We start from the raw sequence: 18,724 nt of genomic DNA on the forward strand, positions 1-18,724 counted from the left end.
CTGTTCTGCGTCCCACAAGTGACAACCCAGGCAGGAGGCAGTGCGAGGCGGATGCAGCTCCTCTGGGACCCAGAGTACAGCAACCTGTGGAGGCGAGGTGGGCGGACAGGCGCACAGAGCAAGCACAGGGCAGGCCCAGCCACCACGCTCTCAGGAACCAGCGCTCTGCAGACCTTGTCCCCCGCCTCAAACGTAAGTTAGAACATTGGCTCAACTTCCTTTCCCTTCTCCCTCTGGAACAAGTGTCCTGCGGACCAGGGGCCTGGCCCAGTGCCGAGCATCTCACCTGCATGATCTCATCCAACCCACAAAGAGCCTTAGCACTCCCACTGCACAGACAGGAAAACTAAGGCACAGGTGGCCAAGGCCATTAAGTAAGTGGTAGAGTCCGGATTTCAATTTCTTGAGCAAAATCACAGCCTTCTGCTTAGCGATGTTAAGCTTTTGTCAAAGTATGAGTTCTCCTACAGAATTATAGATCTGCAGGAGGCTCACCCAGCAAATCTGTCATGGAAAGAGGCTGGTACTGGGCCCCTTGAGCAGAAATGACATGTTTCTTCATGACCAGGGAAAGGGTCTCAGTGAGGCGGTGGGGTCCTCTGTAGAGTTTTTTGGTTCCTATTTCCTCAAAACGAGGAGGAGAAATGGGGTTGGGAGAGCCAAGGAAACCAGGCCTGACAGCATAGTGCCACAGGGCCGAGTGTGCTGCCTGGAACATGCCACAGGGCCATGGTGCGTGCGCTGCTGCACCTCCTGGGTCTCTGTGGCATCCTCTTAAAAACAGGCCAATAAAATAAGTCGCCTGCAAGTTGCCTAGAAGGTGGTGGCAGGATATTGAAGGTACACATAGGAAGTCCCGTCTGCCTGCCTTCCTGCACCTGCCACTGGCAGCCCAGCATAGAAGTGGTGGCTTCTTCCCTGGAGACACTGAGGTCTGATCCTGGAATCACCGTGGACTCCTCTCTTTGGATTTTTCCTAGAACCAATGCTAGCAAATCTCTGCAGCTCTATCTTCAAAATATGTCCCCAATCCAGCCGCTCCTCATAGACCCCAGTGCTACCGTTCTCAGCCAAGTCACTGTCACCTCCTTCCACAGGCAGTCCTCCTTCAGTCTCCCCCCGGCCGCCCTTTGCCCCTGCGCTTGGTCTCAGGACAAGGGATTCAGGTACGTTCACTTTGGGTCTTGTCTCTCCTCTGCTCAGTGGCTTCCAGCCCACTCAGAGTATAAACCAAACCTGGGACCAGCGCCCGACATGCCTTCTGTCACTTGCCCCTCAGGAGTCCTCTGACCACATCTCGTCTTCTCTCCCTTCACCAGCTCCTGCTGCACTGGCCTCCAGCTGCTCCTGAACACCCCAGGCACAGCCCATCTGAGCTTGCTGTGCCCTCTTGCCTGACAGTTACAGGGAGCTTCCTGCTAGAGCCCCAACAGCTGGGAGAAACAGCTGGGAGCCGGGCTGAATTTCGTAAACTTTATTAAACCATTGGTTGCTTGAAATTGGTCCTGGTAGAGGTATTTACACCAGGGTAAGTGGCAAACCCTTTACTAGTTTCCTAGGAGACCACAGCAATAACTACTCAATTTTAGATCAAATTAATTTAAATTTTTAAAAGTCTTCCCTGTGCTATTTCAATAGTCCCTGACAACACAGATACACAGACACACACACACACACACACACACACACCCTTGCTGGCTTTATTTTTCTCCATGGCACCTGACACTCTGTTACATTAAATCCTATTTCCTCGGGTTCTTTTTCATTGCTCACCTCACTTCTATGGAACGAACGCTCCCCGAGAGCAGGGACTTGGTGTTGATCACGGGTCTTGCTTAGTGCCTGGGACAGTGGCAGCTGCATGGGTGGTGTGCAGTAATCTGCATAGAGTGGATGAATGGTGGCTGGGACAGTTACTACAGGAAACCAAATGGGCAGTAATTCAGACATCTGACATGGTTTGAAACACGGGGGAAAGGCAAGTCGCTCTCTGGAGAAGCACTAGCCTAGGGAAAACGATTTCTCCCCCTGGACATTCCTGCCACTGAGCTTCCATATTACAGCAGTTACAAGTGCAAAAATGTAATAAGCGATGTTCTGAACTAGTGTTGGGGTAACTCACTCTTTGAGCTGCAGCTCACACAGCCAGAGCTAGAGGACACGTCCAGAGACACCCAGAGCTCCCATGGTCTCTCTGTCCAGTCTTTGACAAGTCTCAATTGTCACCCATGCTCCCAAATTCTTTGGAAAATTTTGGAGAGGAGCATTGGCCTAAGAAATTCTGCAAAGCTTTTTTTGTAAAAAAATGGTTGAACCTCTCATCCAATGCTGAATTTCCTTTATGACCTCTGAGGCAGCCCCAGTGGCTGGCAAGTCCACCAATGATTAAACCATCAGCCAACTCATAACTTCCACTGCCAGTGCTGAGCCCACCAGGGTACCATGCAGAGCTAGGACATGTGTCCCCCCTGCTTGTGTCACTTTGTGTCATGGTGGGTGCCAGGAACACGGGACCTACGTTTCTAAAGGGGTCTGGTCCATGTGTGGACATGTGAAATGCGATCCTATCACACACAGGACAGGCCCCAACGGCAAAGAATTATCCCCCAAATGCTCATAGTGTCAAGGTTAGGGGACCTTAACCTACCCAAAGACAGAGGCTTTCTTTCATTTTTTGAATAGTGGTGGCCAACTGGTCTTCCAACTCTACTGCAGGAGAGCCAACCCCACCAACCCAATGGGAAAATGTGGGTAACACTGAGCTTAGGGCTCTGACAGATAGTAGGGTGCAGTGGGGACTGGGGTGAACTAGGCTGTCCATCCAAAACGGACAGCCGTTTCCTAGCTCCAATCAATGAAAGTCATATGGAAATGTGGTCAGAGTGTTGACAGATCCTGTGAGTTTTTAATGGAAGCCAGAAATCTGCATTTTTGTGTGAGAGATCAAGATTTTCACATGTTGGCTCGGTTCTCCTTTTTCAATGCTCTGCAGACCAAACAAAATGCATCTTGCCTCCAGTCTGCAACCTCTGTGCTGCATGAGATGTTCCTGCACAGCCCCTGGTGGAACATGAACAAACTGAGTGGTGGCAATAATGGGGGGTGTGTTCTGTGTGTGCGTGTGCGCGTGTACAAGTAGCACAGAGCTCAGGGAAGGCAGCACAGGCTAATCATCCAAAGCCTCAGGACATCAGCACAGCAAGGGTCCCCCTCCTACGCCTGAGGATACTCAGTTGTTTCTCACTGTTCCTCTGAAAGTGATCAGCCATGCTTGGCTAGATGCCCCAAATGTCTGAGTGGTGATTTCATACAAAACACCACGAAAAAGGTGATGTACCCCTGATCATCCCTGCTTAAAAGAAAACATGGTCCTCCAGTCCTGGGTGACAGAGCAGGTGGGGGACAGAATGGTCGTACATCTTAAAGGACCCAGGCCAGAGGAGTAAAGGAGGAAATGCACAACAGCCCTGGCCCAGGAGAAGGCTGGAGAGGCTTGTCTGCACTATCATATGATTTGGGGGCCGTAAGGACTGAGTCCACTCCCACTTCCAGCGCAGGGTGCTGACTTCAGTTTGGGATCTGGCTCTTTCCCCTTCACCCTGACTTCCGGATGTGGTCAGCACAGACCCTCTTGAACAGGCCTGGGCTAAGACATGGCTACCTTTGAGCTCCTGAAGCAGCCATGCCTGAAACTAGACTCCTCAGAACTTCTCACTTCCCAAGTCAGTACATTTCCTTTTTGTTTGACTCACTCTGAAGTAAGTTGTCCGTCACTAACATCCAGAACAGTTTCAACAGCGATGGGTCCCCTCGGCTGAGACTTTGCTTTACACCAGCTTGAAGGCCGAGGAGACAGACAATACATTCAGTATCATCAGCCTGGGTGCCCCAGGTTTGAAAGCTCAGAGGGCTTTCCACGATACCTCAAGTCCCAGGGCCACCGAATTTGCCTGTTCTTCACCCTCCTTGGGCAGAATCCTTCAAGTCTCCTCTCCCCACTTTTACGTCTGTCGCCGTTGGAAGCAAACAACACAAGAAGTTCCTTGCCATTCTGAACAGTGGCTGACAAGCATTTATGAAGCCTGCAGACATTTCACCACTCCTAAATCAACCCCAGATGACATAATAATCATCATCGTGAAACTAATGAAAACCCGGAGGAGGGCGGATTTGGACCATCTTGCCATTCCCCATGATGAGCTCTGATCAGGAAAACTCCTGAGAAAGACATAAAAATGGAGCAAGCTGATTGCTCCTTGGAAGAAGTCTCGGCCCCAGCCTCATGGGACACAAGGCCTACTTTTTCCTGGAAGCAGTTTTTTTAGCATGTCTTGGCACCCTTGCTGGTCAGGAATTGGAGAGAGAGAGAGACAGACAGACAGACAGAGACAGAAACAGAGTCAGAGACAGAGAGCGTTTGGTGAAATTAGATGCTGGGGCAGTAGATGTTTGGGAGAGGATTACAGACTTTGAGCCAGATGTGCGTTTTGGTGGTGATTTTAAAAATCACAACATTTCTCAATCCGGTCTAGGTTTTGATGCCTCTTGAAAAATCAGAACAGCAGGCGGCGCAGAACCTGTCCCTGAGTGGCCTGAAGCTGGGCTGCAGGGGCGCCCGTCAGGGTCTGTTACCACACCTACCCGGTTAACTGGGACATGCTGGCCTCTCTGGATTTCTGATGTCAGATTTAGTCTCTGTGTATTTTTTTTAAATTATAATTTTGATTTGGGACAGAGTGGGGGATGGATTCCAAGCAAGGCCTGCTGGGTCCAGGCCCTTCATTCGGCCTCCTCTCCACAGGCCTCTGTGCATACTGGCCCCACGCACGCCGGCCCCAGGTCTTTTGTACTTGCCTCTGCTTTCTAGAATGTTCCCCCTCACTCCTTCAGCGCCTGCTCACTGCGGTCCCCAGGGAACTTTCCAGCCACCTTCTCTTGATTACTTCCCCCACAGACTTATCACATCTGACATTCTGTGTACTTTACATATGGAAGCGTTTATTTTCTATCTCTTCCACTTAATTACAACTCCACAAGGGAGTAGAGTTTGATCCTTTTTGCTCTTGATTGTATTCCCCGCATCTAGGGTGTTCAGTATTTGTTTCTGAATGAAAGAATGAAGGCAGTTTATTGGAGGTTGGGCAAGCTGGTGCACACCTATAATCCCAGTTACTTGGGAGGCTGAGGCGGGAGGTACAAGTCTGTGGTCAGCCTGGGAAAATTATGGAGAACTGGTCTCAAAATAAAAGAGTGAAAAAGCTCCATGGTAGAGTGCGCCTGGGTTCCAGTCCTGCTACAGAAAAGAGAGAGAGAGATACACACACAGACACAAGGGCCAGAGAGACAGAGACAGAGATATTCTAGAATAAAAATACGAACACTAAGACGGGCAATGAAAGGAAGTAACTTAGGAAGCCTGCTCAGCTAGTCACTGAAAACCAAGAGATGCTTCTAGAGGAGATGGATAAGAAATACACCAAAAGCCTAGAGTTAGTGCCTACAGCTGACACTGGACAGTTTCTCTAGGGCCACACTTATTTTTGTGTTTTTCTCCAGCTTTGATCCATGCCAACCAAGACTCCTGACTCTTCTTTTTCTCTCCTTCCCCCACTCCATTTGCTTTCTCTCTTCTCTCTCCCTCCCCACCCCTTTTTTCTTTTCTTTTCTTTCTTTCCTTTGAGAGAGTCTCGTGCTGTCCAAGCTGGTCTCAAACTCTCGGACTCAAGTGATCCTGTTGGCCCCACCGCCCAAACAGCTGTGACTACCGGCACGCACCATCTTGTCTGGCTTTTCCTGAGACAGGCCTGAGAGCTCTACTCTGCCACAGACTGGCATGTACTATGGGCAAACCACTCCCCTGGCCTCAGTTTCCTCATGTGGGCAGATTCTCATCTCTAGCGGCTCGGTGAGTTCTCAGGTGGGGTAGAGAGACATAGAAAGCAGTCTCTGCAGCTTGGTCTTAAGTCATTTGGAAAACACCCGACCTGTTTCCCAGCTTGGACTGTGCATCTCTGACATTTCCTCTTCTCTTCCACTCTGGACTGCATCATACGGTTACTTTTTCCTCAACAGATAATAAACAGCTTCTAATCATCACCTTGTGGGCCAGGTCTCCTCCAATGCAGGTCCAGTCTCTGACTCCTGATGCAGATTCCACTACCCTGGATTCATAAAGGAGGAAACTGAGGCTGGAGGGGTTAAGTCAGCCCAAGAACACAAAGCTGGTAAGTACAGTCATGTACCCTAAAAGAACATTCCATCAGGGAATCCGAGGACAGGGATCCGAAGAACCCTGTACACGATGCTGGCCCCATGGGGTTACAACAGTGCTGAAAGATTCCTATCATCTAATGATGTCACAGCCACTGTACGGTCACAGTGCAGCACACAACATCAGTGCTTGCGTTGGTTCATATTAGGTAACAAACATGGTGTACTGCTGGCTGGCAGAAACACTTAACACATACAACTGGGTACAGCATGTAACATGTAAAACTGGATAACGATAACACTACTATGCCACCACTGGTGGATGTATTTGCTATACTATTTTTTTTAGCCTTACATTGGAGTGTAAAGAAAGAAAGGTTTACAGCTAGGCACAGTAGTATATGCCTGCCATTCCAGCACTCTGGGAGGCTGAGGCAGGAGGATCACACATTTGAACCCAGCCTGGGCAACTTGTTGAGACGCTGCTCCCCACAAATAAATGAATAAATAAATAAATAAATACATATATATGTGTGTGTGTGTGTGTGTGTGTGTGTTGGCCTTAAGTACTAGGAAAAAGTAGGTTTCCTGCAAAGTAGCATGCCACATTACACTAGCGGAAGCCTTGCACTGCTTCTGTCACTGTGTGTCTAGGTTACACGGAGTAACTACCAGGTGCCACCTTAGTTTATGTAGCCCACAATGTGGGGTTCATACAGCTACAAAACCACCTAAGGATGTACATCTCGGAACGTGGCCTGCACGGGCTGCAGCAGACCCTGGATCTGAACCCTGAAAGACTGGCCCTTAACGCCTGCACTCCGCTGCACCTGAAGCTAATGCAGAACACACATATGTCCTTGTACAAAACTGGAAAATTACAGCTAAGACTTCAGCTCCCTTTGGTTTCTTCCCATGCCTGTCCTTAATTAGTTCCCTGCGCAGTTAAATGAAGGTCAAGGAGAAGGTGAGTTTAACTCTTTCTGTAGGGGTTAAAGAGGCAGGGGGTTCAGGATTACAAAGACAACCTCAAGAGCATCCTCCAGAGGACAAAGTCTGGCTCTATCCTGTCACTTGCTGGGTGACCTTAAACAAGTCACTTAACCTTTCTGTGTCTTACTTTCCTCATCTAAAATGGAATAATGACAGCAGTGCCTTTATGGAATTGTGAGGAATAGTTAATGCCTGTTCAGAACAGATCCTAGTGTGGAGTTAGCACTCAGATGATCGTTATCAACGTTATATTCATCCAAAGACTGGCCCCTCTTTCAAAGTAATGAGACACGACTCCATGTACATAGCCACCAACATACCCTACCAATGACTTTACCCTCCTCGAGGGACACATTTGTGTCACTCTATTCCCCTGAAAGCAGAGTGCAGAACTACAATTCTGGTTAGTAAAAGAACCTGGTTGTTTGGGTAAATTTGTTGTAAGCAGTTCTCAGGGATAAGTGTTAGAAATGGTAGTTCCATCAGAGTGCATAGATCTTAGGAAAAACTTCACACCGTCAGACTCCTGTTTCTCCCACTTTGCACATGAATCCAGCCGTACTGCGCACCACTTCTGCTATTAATTATTTGCGATGGGCTTGATTTTTAAACTTTTCTGTCTTAAACAGTAAAAGCTTGTGAAACCATTTACTTGAAATGTTTGCTGCATGTTTTCCAAATGCATACTAAAATAAACATGCAATTCTAAGAAGAAAATATGCTCATGTGCTAATGTGCGAAGGGTACACGCACACCATTGAAAAGAAGACGAACGGATTCTTCCAGAATGTCTAAATCCCAAGACTGCAGGTACTTGAAAACAGCAGAACTATTCTTAGAAGGAGGGTACTTTCACTTTCACCCTTTGAATACTCCTGGGGGCAGGTCCAGTTCCCTAACAGATTTTTTTTTTTTTGTCTTTTTGAGACAGGGTCTCACTATGCAGTTCAGGTTAGTCTTGAACTCACTTTGTAGCCCAGGCTGGCCTCAAACTCATAACGATCCTCCTGCCTCAGCCTCCCAAGTGCTGGGATTACAGGCATGTGCCACCACACCAGGCTCTCCTCACAGAATTTTGAGCTGTAGAATATCATCTCATTTCAGTTGTGTGACAGACGTGATATAGAAGGCTTCTGCTCTATGAGCTACTGAGCAGGACTCAGAGGACTCAGAGGGCTCTGGTGAATTCCCAAAGTCGCACCACGGTGTGGCAATGGGGTGGGAAATCCATCAGCATGTTCTCCCTACAGCTGCCCCACCGCTGACAGCCCCATACTACAGCTCAGGGAGGAAGTTATTTCTCCTGGTGGCACCAAAGGCAGAGGTTCTTAAAGGATTCCCTGTGGCGAAGGATTTCACAGCCCACTTCCATTTCTTTTTCATTGCTTGTCAAGGAAAAAAATCCAGGGGGTTCTCAATGGAAAGAAGAATAAAAGTTCACAAATATTCTACTTAATGAGGATAAAGGGCTTTTTTCCCCTTAGGGCTGGGTGGAGATGAAGCTCAAAGCCTCACTCATGCTAAGCAAGTACTCTACCCCTGAGCTACACGCTCAGCACTGTAGGGTGCTGCTAAAATGTAATAACGAACCCTAAATAACTGGTCATGTGGGGTGAAGTCTCCTGAGTCCACTACGATTGTCCCATTGTCCATGTGCATGTTCTAGAGGGCTTGTCCCTAGCGGCAGCACACTCTGTGCTGTGGGTCACACAGACCTGGAAAGGAATGTCACCGGGCTGCCACACTTGACCAAGTCTCAGATTCTTCAATTGTTAATGGACACACCTGCTTGATGAGGAGTTTTGTTTTGCTTTGTGTCTTGAGAGGATTAAATGTGCTTTCTGAAACTGCCGGGTACATCAAAACTCCCGAGGGAGATTTTAAATCTGCTTCCTTCGTCTTCAATCCATTCCCTGAATGTTCAGATTATTTTGACTTAAAACTCGCAGAGGCGTATTTGCATACTTCCATTCTCCACAGTCCCTGCAGCCGGGGGAAGTTCCATTCAGTGGATAGCAGCAGTAGAGGGTCAAACATCCAAAGTGACAGCACGCTCTTGCGCCCTCCCACAATGGCCCTGTGAATGGGGAAACTGAGGCAGGGTCAAAAGCCCGGAGTGTTGGGCTCGGAAGCCTGGGCTGTCAGTGGTGCCCTCTACCATCTGTAAAGCCTGGTGAAGAATACAATTTAGATTAGGTTAGCACAGGGGGCCTATCAGATCTGATCATTCCAGGGGGGCAGCAGTGACAGCCAGGGTTAGGAGGGGGCCCTGCGCCTCTGGCAGGATAAAGCAACAGGAGGAAAAATGAGAAATCCTTTGTTTTTCTTTTTCAACTCATTAAGGCTTGTTGAGGGTAGCAAGAACCTCATTTTTTTTCTTCCCATGACTTCTCTTTCATTTTAACAGGGAAACACGCATTTCAAAGACGGCTCAATAGCCGCGTTGACGTCTCCAGTTCAATCACAATGTCCCCATTGTGGCTGGGGACTCCCTGGCCTTTAAGCTTGGGTTATAAAAATTTGGTCTGAGCCCAAAGTCTGGCTTTAATAGAATATTTTAATTTTGTTTAATGAATATTATTTTAAATCTATTTGGCAGTTTTAAAATGTGTTCTTTTATTTTCAAATTAAAATTTACTCGAGTTCAGTGCTTTCTGCAGGGGGGCGGGGGGCGTGGGGGTGATGATAATACAAGCTACCATTTATTGAGTGCTTACTATGTGCCAAACGCCCCGCTATGAGCTTTACATGTGCCACCTCATTTAACGCCCACGGCCACCCCATGAACAGCAGCCACTGTGCTGCTCTCTGGGAAGTCGAGAGGGTCAGAACTGGGATGTCAGCGTTAGTGAGCTCTGCAGTAACCAAGACTTGGGCCAGCTCTGAGGCCAGGGCCTGCGCTCTTGACCACACCCTGCAGCCTCCCCATATGGACCAAGAGCCTCACAGTACATCACTGGTCTGGTATGCAACTGCAATTCCCCATCATCTCAGGAGCTAGCGGGTTCAATGTGGGTAAAGCACAATAGCAGAGCTTGCAGTTAATAATAATAATAGCAACAACAGTAGCTGACATGGATCCAGTACATACTCTTGCCCGGCACAGTTCCACACACTGTATATTTATTAAGCCAATCTCCACAACAAATCTCTGAAGAAGGTACCCTATCCTCCCCTCTGTTGTACTGATGGAGAAACTGAGGCACAGAGAAGTTTGGTGGCTTGGCCAAAGTTAAATAGTTGGTAAACACCAAGCAAGGACTTCAGTCCAAGCAGCTGGGCTCCTGGCTCACGCTCGGAATGTCCTGGTAAGTCAGCACCAAGGCTCACGTTCAGGAAGTCTCGCTCTCCAGGCTCCTGCCCACTCCAAACCACTCTGCAAGGAGGCATCGCACAGTCTGGGGTGCGGGGAGGCATGGCCACGTGCCATAATGCCCAGTGTGGTTGTAGGCTTGGAACACAGTGCATTGCTCTCATTGAACTGATCATCAAGAGAAAAGCGACAGAGTACACCAGAAAGGTCCTGAGTTCGGTCCCTCTCACCTCTCGATCTGCAGTAGTCACAGCTGGAGGAGTACCACCGAATAAAGGGAAACAAGAAGAAAGGCCTTGGTGATCTCTCCCCATCACCATGGACTGCATCAAGCACCCAGATAAACAATAAATCACGGGCATGGTTTATGAAATGTCCCACGCAGATGCTCTTCCTTATCAACAAAGTTCGTCTTGTCGTACTGCAATAGCTCAGCTCCGCTAATTTTTCTGGACAGGGCCAGGTAGCCGTTCTCTGTGGGCCATGTGGCGCTGCAGTAAGTGGTCAGCCCTGCCTTTACAGCACTGCACAACACAGCAGCCACCAGCAGGGATACAGCCGCTTGTCACCTTGGCAGCTGCCAGCCCCAAGCACCCACCCATGTCTATCAGCGTGGGTCCAAGATTCTGTGAGAAGTAGCTGATTTCTCCTACTTTCTGATCCCAACTCCTATACCTGAGCATCAGTTAATATCCATACAGCAGGGGCTGGGGATTTAGCTCAGCGGCAAAGCACTTGCCTGGCAAGCGCAAGGTCGTGAGTTCGGTTCCCGGTACCGGAGAAAAACCAAAAAAAAAAAAAAAATATCCATACAGCGACAGGAGTGGAGACTTGACTTTAAATTCCAGCTGTCCAGGGCAGACACGCAGACGGTGAGCTCTTATTACACCAGGTGGTGGGCTGGATGCCCTAGTGGTTAGATATCAAAACCAGACTTAAGCCTGTGTCTGATACAATCCATGTGACCTTGGACATGTCACTTGACCTCCCTGAGACTCAATTTCCACATAATAAAATAGAGGATAATAACACTACCTCCTACCCACCAGTATTTGGACAGAAAACAAACTACTTCCTTAGCACGGTACCTGGCACATAATAAATGTTCAATAAATACAGGCAACTTGTTATGGCCAAGCAAGTCTCACAGCTTGCGTCTTTTTAAAAACAAAAGAAAAACTAATTCACTGAAAATAAGCACAGGAATGGTTGACAACATTTCCAGAACCAGGTTCTTAAAGGTTCTCCAGGGGTTCCAGGGGTTCAGAAACTTCTTCACTCTTGATCAAACCACTAGCGATCCCCTAATCTCCCTGGGCCTCGCCGCAAAGTCTGCATCTATGTTCTTTCTTGTGGGTCCCTGAGCAATGCTCAGACATTCCAAGTGTTTCAGACGTTTGCTGAGTTTAAGACATTCTTTCTCCTCTCCTTCCCCCACCCCTCCACACCCCGACCATTTACTTCTCCAGGGAGTAATGGTCTGTTTAGCGAGGGGAGGGCACCAGGGAGCTCAGCCCCTTGGCAGACCGGAGGTGAATAATCTTCTGCGCTCCCTTCTCTTTCACAACTAGATGAGGTCAAAATTCTCTGTTGACAACACAGATGCAAGTCACAACTTGTTGGGCCACATGACACCATCCGGGTAGCGAGTCTCAGCTTCCCCCTACTGTACCACTCACACAAAAGGCCAAAGGAGCACGGTCCCCCTCTTCCCCTCCACCCCTTCTCAACGAATCAGGGCATTCAGACCTTGCCGGAGAGAGAAATGTTTCTGAACCAAAAGTCACGATCCATGCAAATAATACACATCCCCTAAGGAAAACAGCCGCTTTGCGCTGACACCTTCTCTGTCTCTCACAAGAGGAGGTTTACTCCCTACACAGAATTCCCATCAGCACCCGGGTTGGTCCCCAAGTTGGAAATGTGCAGACACTGTCTCCATCTGCCTATATTTCAGGCAGCTGCTGCTCAATGACGATATGAAAGTTTATCCTTATACCTTGAACCTCAGATACTAAAAATCACAGTAGGAACAATGGCCAAAAAAAAAAAAAAAAAAAAATTGTTTGGGAGACCATTCATGCCTTAACCACAACATCATTGTAAAAAGGGGATGGGAGATGGAGGAACTGACCACAGGGAAACAGCACATTTCGATCTTTCGCTTCTGCAGATCCAAACACCAGGAAAGAGGGGAGCTCCGGAGGGGCGGAGGGTCCCAGAGCCTGAATTTGCTCTGGAACTGTGAAAGAGAAAGTTCCAAAGGAGTCCGCAGTCCCAGCTCCATCTCCCTTCAACAACTTGGCTTCACTAGTCCTCAGGATTCAAATCACACTGAGATCAGAAAGCCCCTTTCTGTGTCCACTTCCACCCGACACGTCTAACAGGCAGGAATTCTGACTTGGCCGGGGTGCTGAGCACTAGCGGTTTTCGCCCTGTTTTGGTGACCTTCATAGGGCTTATTTATGCACTTCAAGCTCATGACCTAATACATGTTGGTTTGGCTTCTTTTCTCATAATAGCAGCCTGTAAAAAGCTTTTGAGAATTCCCTGTATTTTCTCATTTTGGGTCAAGAAAACAAAATCGATATCTAAGTAACCTTTAAAAAAAGGCCTGCATAATCTAAAAATTTGGAGTGTTTCCACCAGGACTAAGACCATCTCTTACAGCCTTAAGGATCATCAGAGTTAAACTCCACATCTGCCACTCTTAAGGTGAGCTATTTGGTAACCGTGCTTGGGAGAATGAGCGAAGGGGCACTCTTTGACATCAGTCAAACAATGGCATTTAAAACTTACGTTAAAGCAATTACTGTGAAGCATTTTTCCGTGTTTTTCCCATTTCTTAAACAGAAGTGTATATGTTTTCAGCATAGTTTCTCGCTGTAATTTTCTTTCTTGGCAAATCCACATCTTACCATGAAACCCCAAGTATGCACGCTGCAGAAACAATAATGGTGGAAACAGAGCCGGCTGTCTCTGGCATGATTTTTCTTTACAAAATTAAAATGTCTTTTGGCTAATACACTGTATATTTCAGTTCTGAAAGACCGTTCTTGGGAAATGAAGGGAATCTGACACATTCGGCTGCGGCAAGACAAGAGTAAGTTGCTACGTTCAAGCAGTAGTCAGATCCTCCAGTTCCATATTCTTTGGGGGAAAAATATGTCGATTTTATCATCTTTCCTTTAGTTATGTTCCCAGAGAGCTGATCACTCTCCGAATGGCTCCAAGCAGATATGTTCGTATCTGTTACATCTGGGAATGCACAGACTTAAAAACAAAAATCTAACTTTACTGGCTACTCGAAAGGCAAGCAGAGGGGGAGAAAGTCCGATGCCTTTGAAATCACACATATTGTATGCTACTCACTATGTGTTATGACACAACACGATTGCTACTACACGATAAAACAGTTTCCAACCTCTGCAAAGTCCTTTGTCCATGTTTAAAGATGTTTAAATTGGCATTATCATGCATCTGAGTCCCTGCTTTAAATGTCTGTGTGTATCTCAAGGCGGAGACAGACTTTCCAAAATAGCACGAGCAGACACATCTGGCCTGGAACTGCGATGGGGAGAAGGCGATGACAGCGTGGACGAAGCCTGCGTCCTGGAGTTGGGGCCGTGGGCTGAGGCCCTCTGCTCCATCCTGCGGGCTCCCCGCAAGTGACGCGCCTCTCCCCAAAGACCCCCCCTCCAACCCCACTGACCCGCAGCCGCCTGTCCCAGACTCAGGTCGCCCATGGCCTCCCTTCATGTTCAAAGAGGCAAAGACGAATTGTTCCGGTTACCTGACTTTCAGGGCCACCTGTTCCAAATTATTCTTTGCTTTCCAAATGTTTATAATCTACCCCCCGACAACACCCACCCATAACGACCCCGCACCTTCCAGTAAACTCGACTTGAGCTGTGCCTACCGTAATGTTTTAGGGCCTCTCCACTACCGGTAAATTTATTGACTCATTTTAGGGACTGAAAGGCGTAGCGTTAGTATCGAAGGAACAAATCAAATTAGCCCTCGTAAATAAACAGACGTTTCCCTTAACAGACCCGTACCCAACCCGCTAAATATGGTTTGCAAAGGTTCATGTATGTTTTCTAAATATTTAACATGATTTTTCTTCCACTTAAAACAACAGCAAAAAAGTAAAAATAAAAACAGTCAGGCCGGGTTCAGAAAATAGTTTGTTCTGCACATTAAAAACTATCCACACTCAGCGTCTCCCTCCGAGGGGAGTGAGAGCAGAAGTGTTCTCGGAGCCAGTGTTTTCGTAGCACATGCGTAAGGCACATTCTGCAGAAAACCGAAGGCCTAGATTTCATCGGCACTCCGTTTCCCAGTTCACTTTGGTGAGATAATAACACTCAAAGGGCTGGGTGAGAATGCATCCTAAAAATATCTGGGAAGAGTGGACTTTAGGGCTGGCATTCAAGTACTCAATCAATGGCAGCTATTTTGATCCTGATTATGAAATTATAAGTCTGTGTTTTGTAAGCGAGAGGAATGGCAGAGGCACCCAATAGGATGGAAGTGGGCAAAGAAAAAAAAAAAGCAGTAATCATAAATATAAAAGCCTGTGGCTTCTTTTGCCTCTTTTCCCTAGAAACACCGGCAGGTACTTTCCCACCTGGAAACTGACTTCCAATCATGTGTAATAAAGGCCCAGCTCCTGGCCCTCTCCCTCTGGTTCATTTATAGTAAAGACAGGTGGGTCGCCATCCTCAGTCACCATCTTGGGAGTGTCATTTCAAGTATTTGATTCAGGGACCTGAGGGAGGGAGTTTATTCTCCTGGGATTAGAAGAAGGTGTTAGGCGAAGCTATTAGGCCAGCTAAGATCTTCCAGTGGCGAAAATGAAGCATTGTCTCCAGCACATTCTCTGTTAATTGTCTTCCTACCGGAGTCCTCTTGCTGTTTTGCAGGACTGGGCTGTTTGAACAGTCACGAATGATGCGGGGAGCCGTGGGGGGTGGGCTGAGGCCTTCAGGAAGCTGCTCTGACACTGGTGGATGGGGTTCAGGAAGAGGGCTGGGAGGGAGTGAGGAATTTTTGTGTCTCTGCGTGTGTTTTCTGTCAACAAGCCGTGTTTTCCCAACTCTAGGGTTAATTCTCTGTGAAGACATTCCCCTCCAGCAGAGTCCACCAACTCCCTTTACAGAGCAGCTAGCTAGGGAAAAACTCTCCTCCGCCCAGCAAAATCCACCCTTGGCAACAGAAAGTTCAGCCTTTTGAGGCAACTGGCTAATTGGCCTCCCCCTCCTCTCCACAAACCCCACAGATCAGGACTACAAATTTAGCAGAGAATTCACCCTGATCAGAAGTCACCAGGAAGGGAGTTCTTCTCTCCCCTACATGAGCTGTGTCAGGATGGACAGTCTGGATTTTTACCTGGTGCCCTGGTGAAGTCCCTTCCCACGTGACTAGCAGCCTTCAGCTTTTGTACAACGCGTGCACCTCAGTCGGGCCTGTAGACACTGCCTAAAGTCTATGCTTGTGCTTCTCTCCTGAACATGCTCTATGTGAAGGAGGCCTGCCCAGCCCAAACCCGCACCCAGATGTAGCTGCCACCAGCTCCTTGGAGAAGACATTGGGCATGCATGTTCAGGGACAGGCATGCGTCTAAGCAAGATCTCTCCTTTGCTTGCATTTTTTCCTGACCGCCACGGGTGTGCTCTCTCTCCCAGAAAGGTGTCCGTCAGAAGCAGCTGGGAACCCGCTCCTTCTCCCTCCCAGCCTGTGATTTTATTATACAAGGAGTTTATTGCTGGCCTAATTAGTTTCAAACTGGGCAGTCCAGCTGAGGACACCTAAAAAACATCTGGTGAAGGGAGAGAGAAAGAGCCCGCGTTCCGAGCTGGTTATGGTTGGATTTCTGCATAGCTCTGGCCTCTTGCGCCCAACACTAGTTATCTTTGGAAAAGTAACTGAAAAAATAAGGAAACCGTTTCTTCTTTGTGGGAAAGGAGTCATCTCAACCTAGGGGAACCAAAAATGTCTTAAAGCAGACGTTCTTAGACTGTGTATGCGTCTTCACACACTGCCAGGGTCTCCATAGCTCGCTCAACCTAATTCAAAATGTACTTAGCTACACCACAGGGCCTTTTGCTAAGGGCTTCTCTGTTCCCTCAACGGCAACTAGCATTTTATCAATTTATCTGTCTGGAACAAGGCTTGCGATCTCTTGCATGAAATTTAAAGCAGAAGTAATACTGCATACTTGAAACAGTGTGTCTGGGGTATTTTTGCCAAATGGTAATCTTATAACAAGTCAACAAATCATAGCAGTTTGTGATGTGTTTTATCACAACACACCAAAAAAAAAAAAAAAAAAAAACAAAAAACAAAACATAGAAAGAAGAATCTAGAACTTAAATGATTAAAAGATTTTTTTTTAAAAAAAATCTCAGAGAATCTTTTAATTTTATTTCCTCTAGTTACTTGGTACTAGGAAATTGATTAATTTGTTTATGGTGTATTCTTACATATACACAGGCACTACACTAGGTGAGCTATTTCAAGACAGAGGAAAAACATGCCAATTCCTTTAACATAAAATAGTTAATAATGTCATGAAGCTAAGGTTACAGGAGAAGACTGAGGACACACAAACTGTTTTAAAAGAAACTGAAATGCTCAAGTTCTTGCAGATCTAGCCGTATTAGTTTCTTTCACAACTGCAAAATTTAGTTTTCCTCTAAAGGTGAGGAGATTTTGAACACAAACACGACTTCATGCTCTGTAAAAAGCAAGATTCAAACCATTATCGTTTGTTATATAAATGATCCATTAATTTTTACCAGTCCAAGGATGGCTAAATTCAAGGAAATATTAAGCTTGGGGGGTTTAGGGTGATGCAGAAAGGATCACCCTAAGTGGGGGAGAAGGTGGAATGAACATTTCTTGAGTAAAATTCCCGGAAAGATTTTTAAAGAAAGAAATAAAAATTATTTTGGAAAGTTTTGGAAAAGTTCTCTCTGCGTCTGTCTCTCTCCCTCTCAGCAGCAGCACCCACGTATGTGTGTGCTAGGTGACAAGATAACAAACAGAGGGGCCACAAGCTAACGCTGTGGCCATCAGCCGGGTACCTACACTCTGATAACAGAAACTTCATTCACGCAAACAAGGGCTCCTGGTTTCAAACACAGCAATTGTCCGCTAGTTATAATTTTCTTTGAAGGGTGCTCCGTAACTCAAATGTAATTCAGCCCTCCGTAACTGAAATGTAATTCAGCTTCTTCCCAGCGGCGTCGGTAAATCATCCTCCTTCCCCCGCCACCCGGCCACCAGCAGGACTGCTACTTTTTGCTCCCTTCCCTGTGCCTCCTCATGGAAAGGCACCTACCTCCACTAGGAGTGATTTACACCTTAACGTTGTATTAAAAGAAGAACTTAGCGGTTACACAGCATCTCGGGGAAAGAGGGGAGAAAAGAAAATGGTATTCAAAGTTTTGCAGCACCAGCCTTGCTTTGAAAAAAAAAAAAAAAAAAAAAAAAAAAATCCAATACAGAGCGCAGTAGGCGCGCGCTGTCAACCCAAGCCCAGCCGCGGCTTCGGGATAAGGAGCCTGGCGCGCAGACAGCGCTGTGCCGATTTCGCGATAGGCGTTATTTTCGCCACTCACAGCTTCCTAATATTCCCTGTGCTTGGAAACTATTTGGGGGGCAGCAAATGCATTTCAGGAGCTAGGCCGGCGCGGCCATTTAACCTCCCGATTGCAAGATTAGAAGTTCCATTCCCCGCGTCCTCCCATTCCCACAAAACCCTCGCCTCCTGCACGCACTGCTGATGTAAAGTTTTCTGTTTCACCTTCAACTTCAGCGGGACAGTCCGCTCCGCGGCAGGAGCCTGGGCTGCGCCCGCGCGGGCAGAGCGCAAACGGACTTTCGCAGAGATGAGCGGCGAGCGAAGCCCGAGGCCCCATCCCGGGACCCCCGCGGTCTGCTCCGCTCCCCGGCCACCCCATCAACGCTGCCGCAGGGCGCGAGTTTGTCCCTCGGTTCCCCAAGCCTCTTGGATCGGATTAGGAGAGCCGCTCGTCGCTTAGTCCCCGGGTCGGCAGTGGAAGGAAACGCTGCGGACCCGGCCGCGTCTGCACTGCCCGCGCGCCGTGCACTTGTCCCGCGCGCGGAATGCAAACTTCGGAGCCGCTGCTCGCAGCGTCCCCAAGCGCGCGGGGACACCGGAGCGTGCAGCCGCGAAGGCGC

At 47.8% G+C, this 18,724-nt stretch overlaps 1 protein-coding gene across 1 annotated transcript in view; it reads left to right on the top strand.

Annotated features, from left to right (window-relative positions):
* The first annotated feature begins 51 nt into the window (after positions 1-51).
* The window catches only part of LOC106149399, a 19,391-nt gene continuing 718 nt past the window's right edge, over positions 52-18,724 (top strand). The window contains exons 1-6 of the mRNA XM_013518241.1: positions 52-192; positions 1,098-1,166; positions 1,320-1,467; positions 14,034-14,184; positions 18,339-18,504; positions 18,580-18,720. Of these exons, the coding sequence (XP_013373695.1) occupies positions 52-192; positions 1,098-1,166; positions 1,320-1,467; positions 14,034-14,184; positions 18,339-18,504; positions 18,580-18,720 (816 nt within the window). The remainder of the gene's footprint in view (positions 193-1,097; positions 1,167-1,319; positions 1,468-14,033; positions 14,185-18,338; positions 18,505-18,579; positions 18,721-18,724) is intronic.

The sequence above is a fragment of the Chinchilla lanigera genome, unplaced genomic scaffold (genome assembly GCF_000276665.1).
Source record: "Chinchilla lanigera isolate Chin_1 unplaced genomic scaffold, ChiLan1.0 scaffold00044, whole genome shotgun sequence".
NCBI classification, from domain to species: Eukaryota; Metazoa; Chordata; class Mammalia; order Rodentia; family Chinchillidae; genus Chinchilla; species Chinchilla lanigera.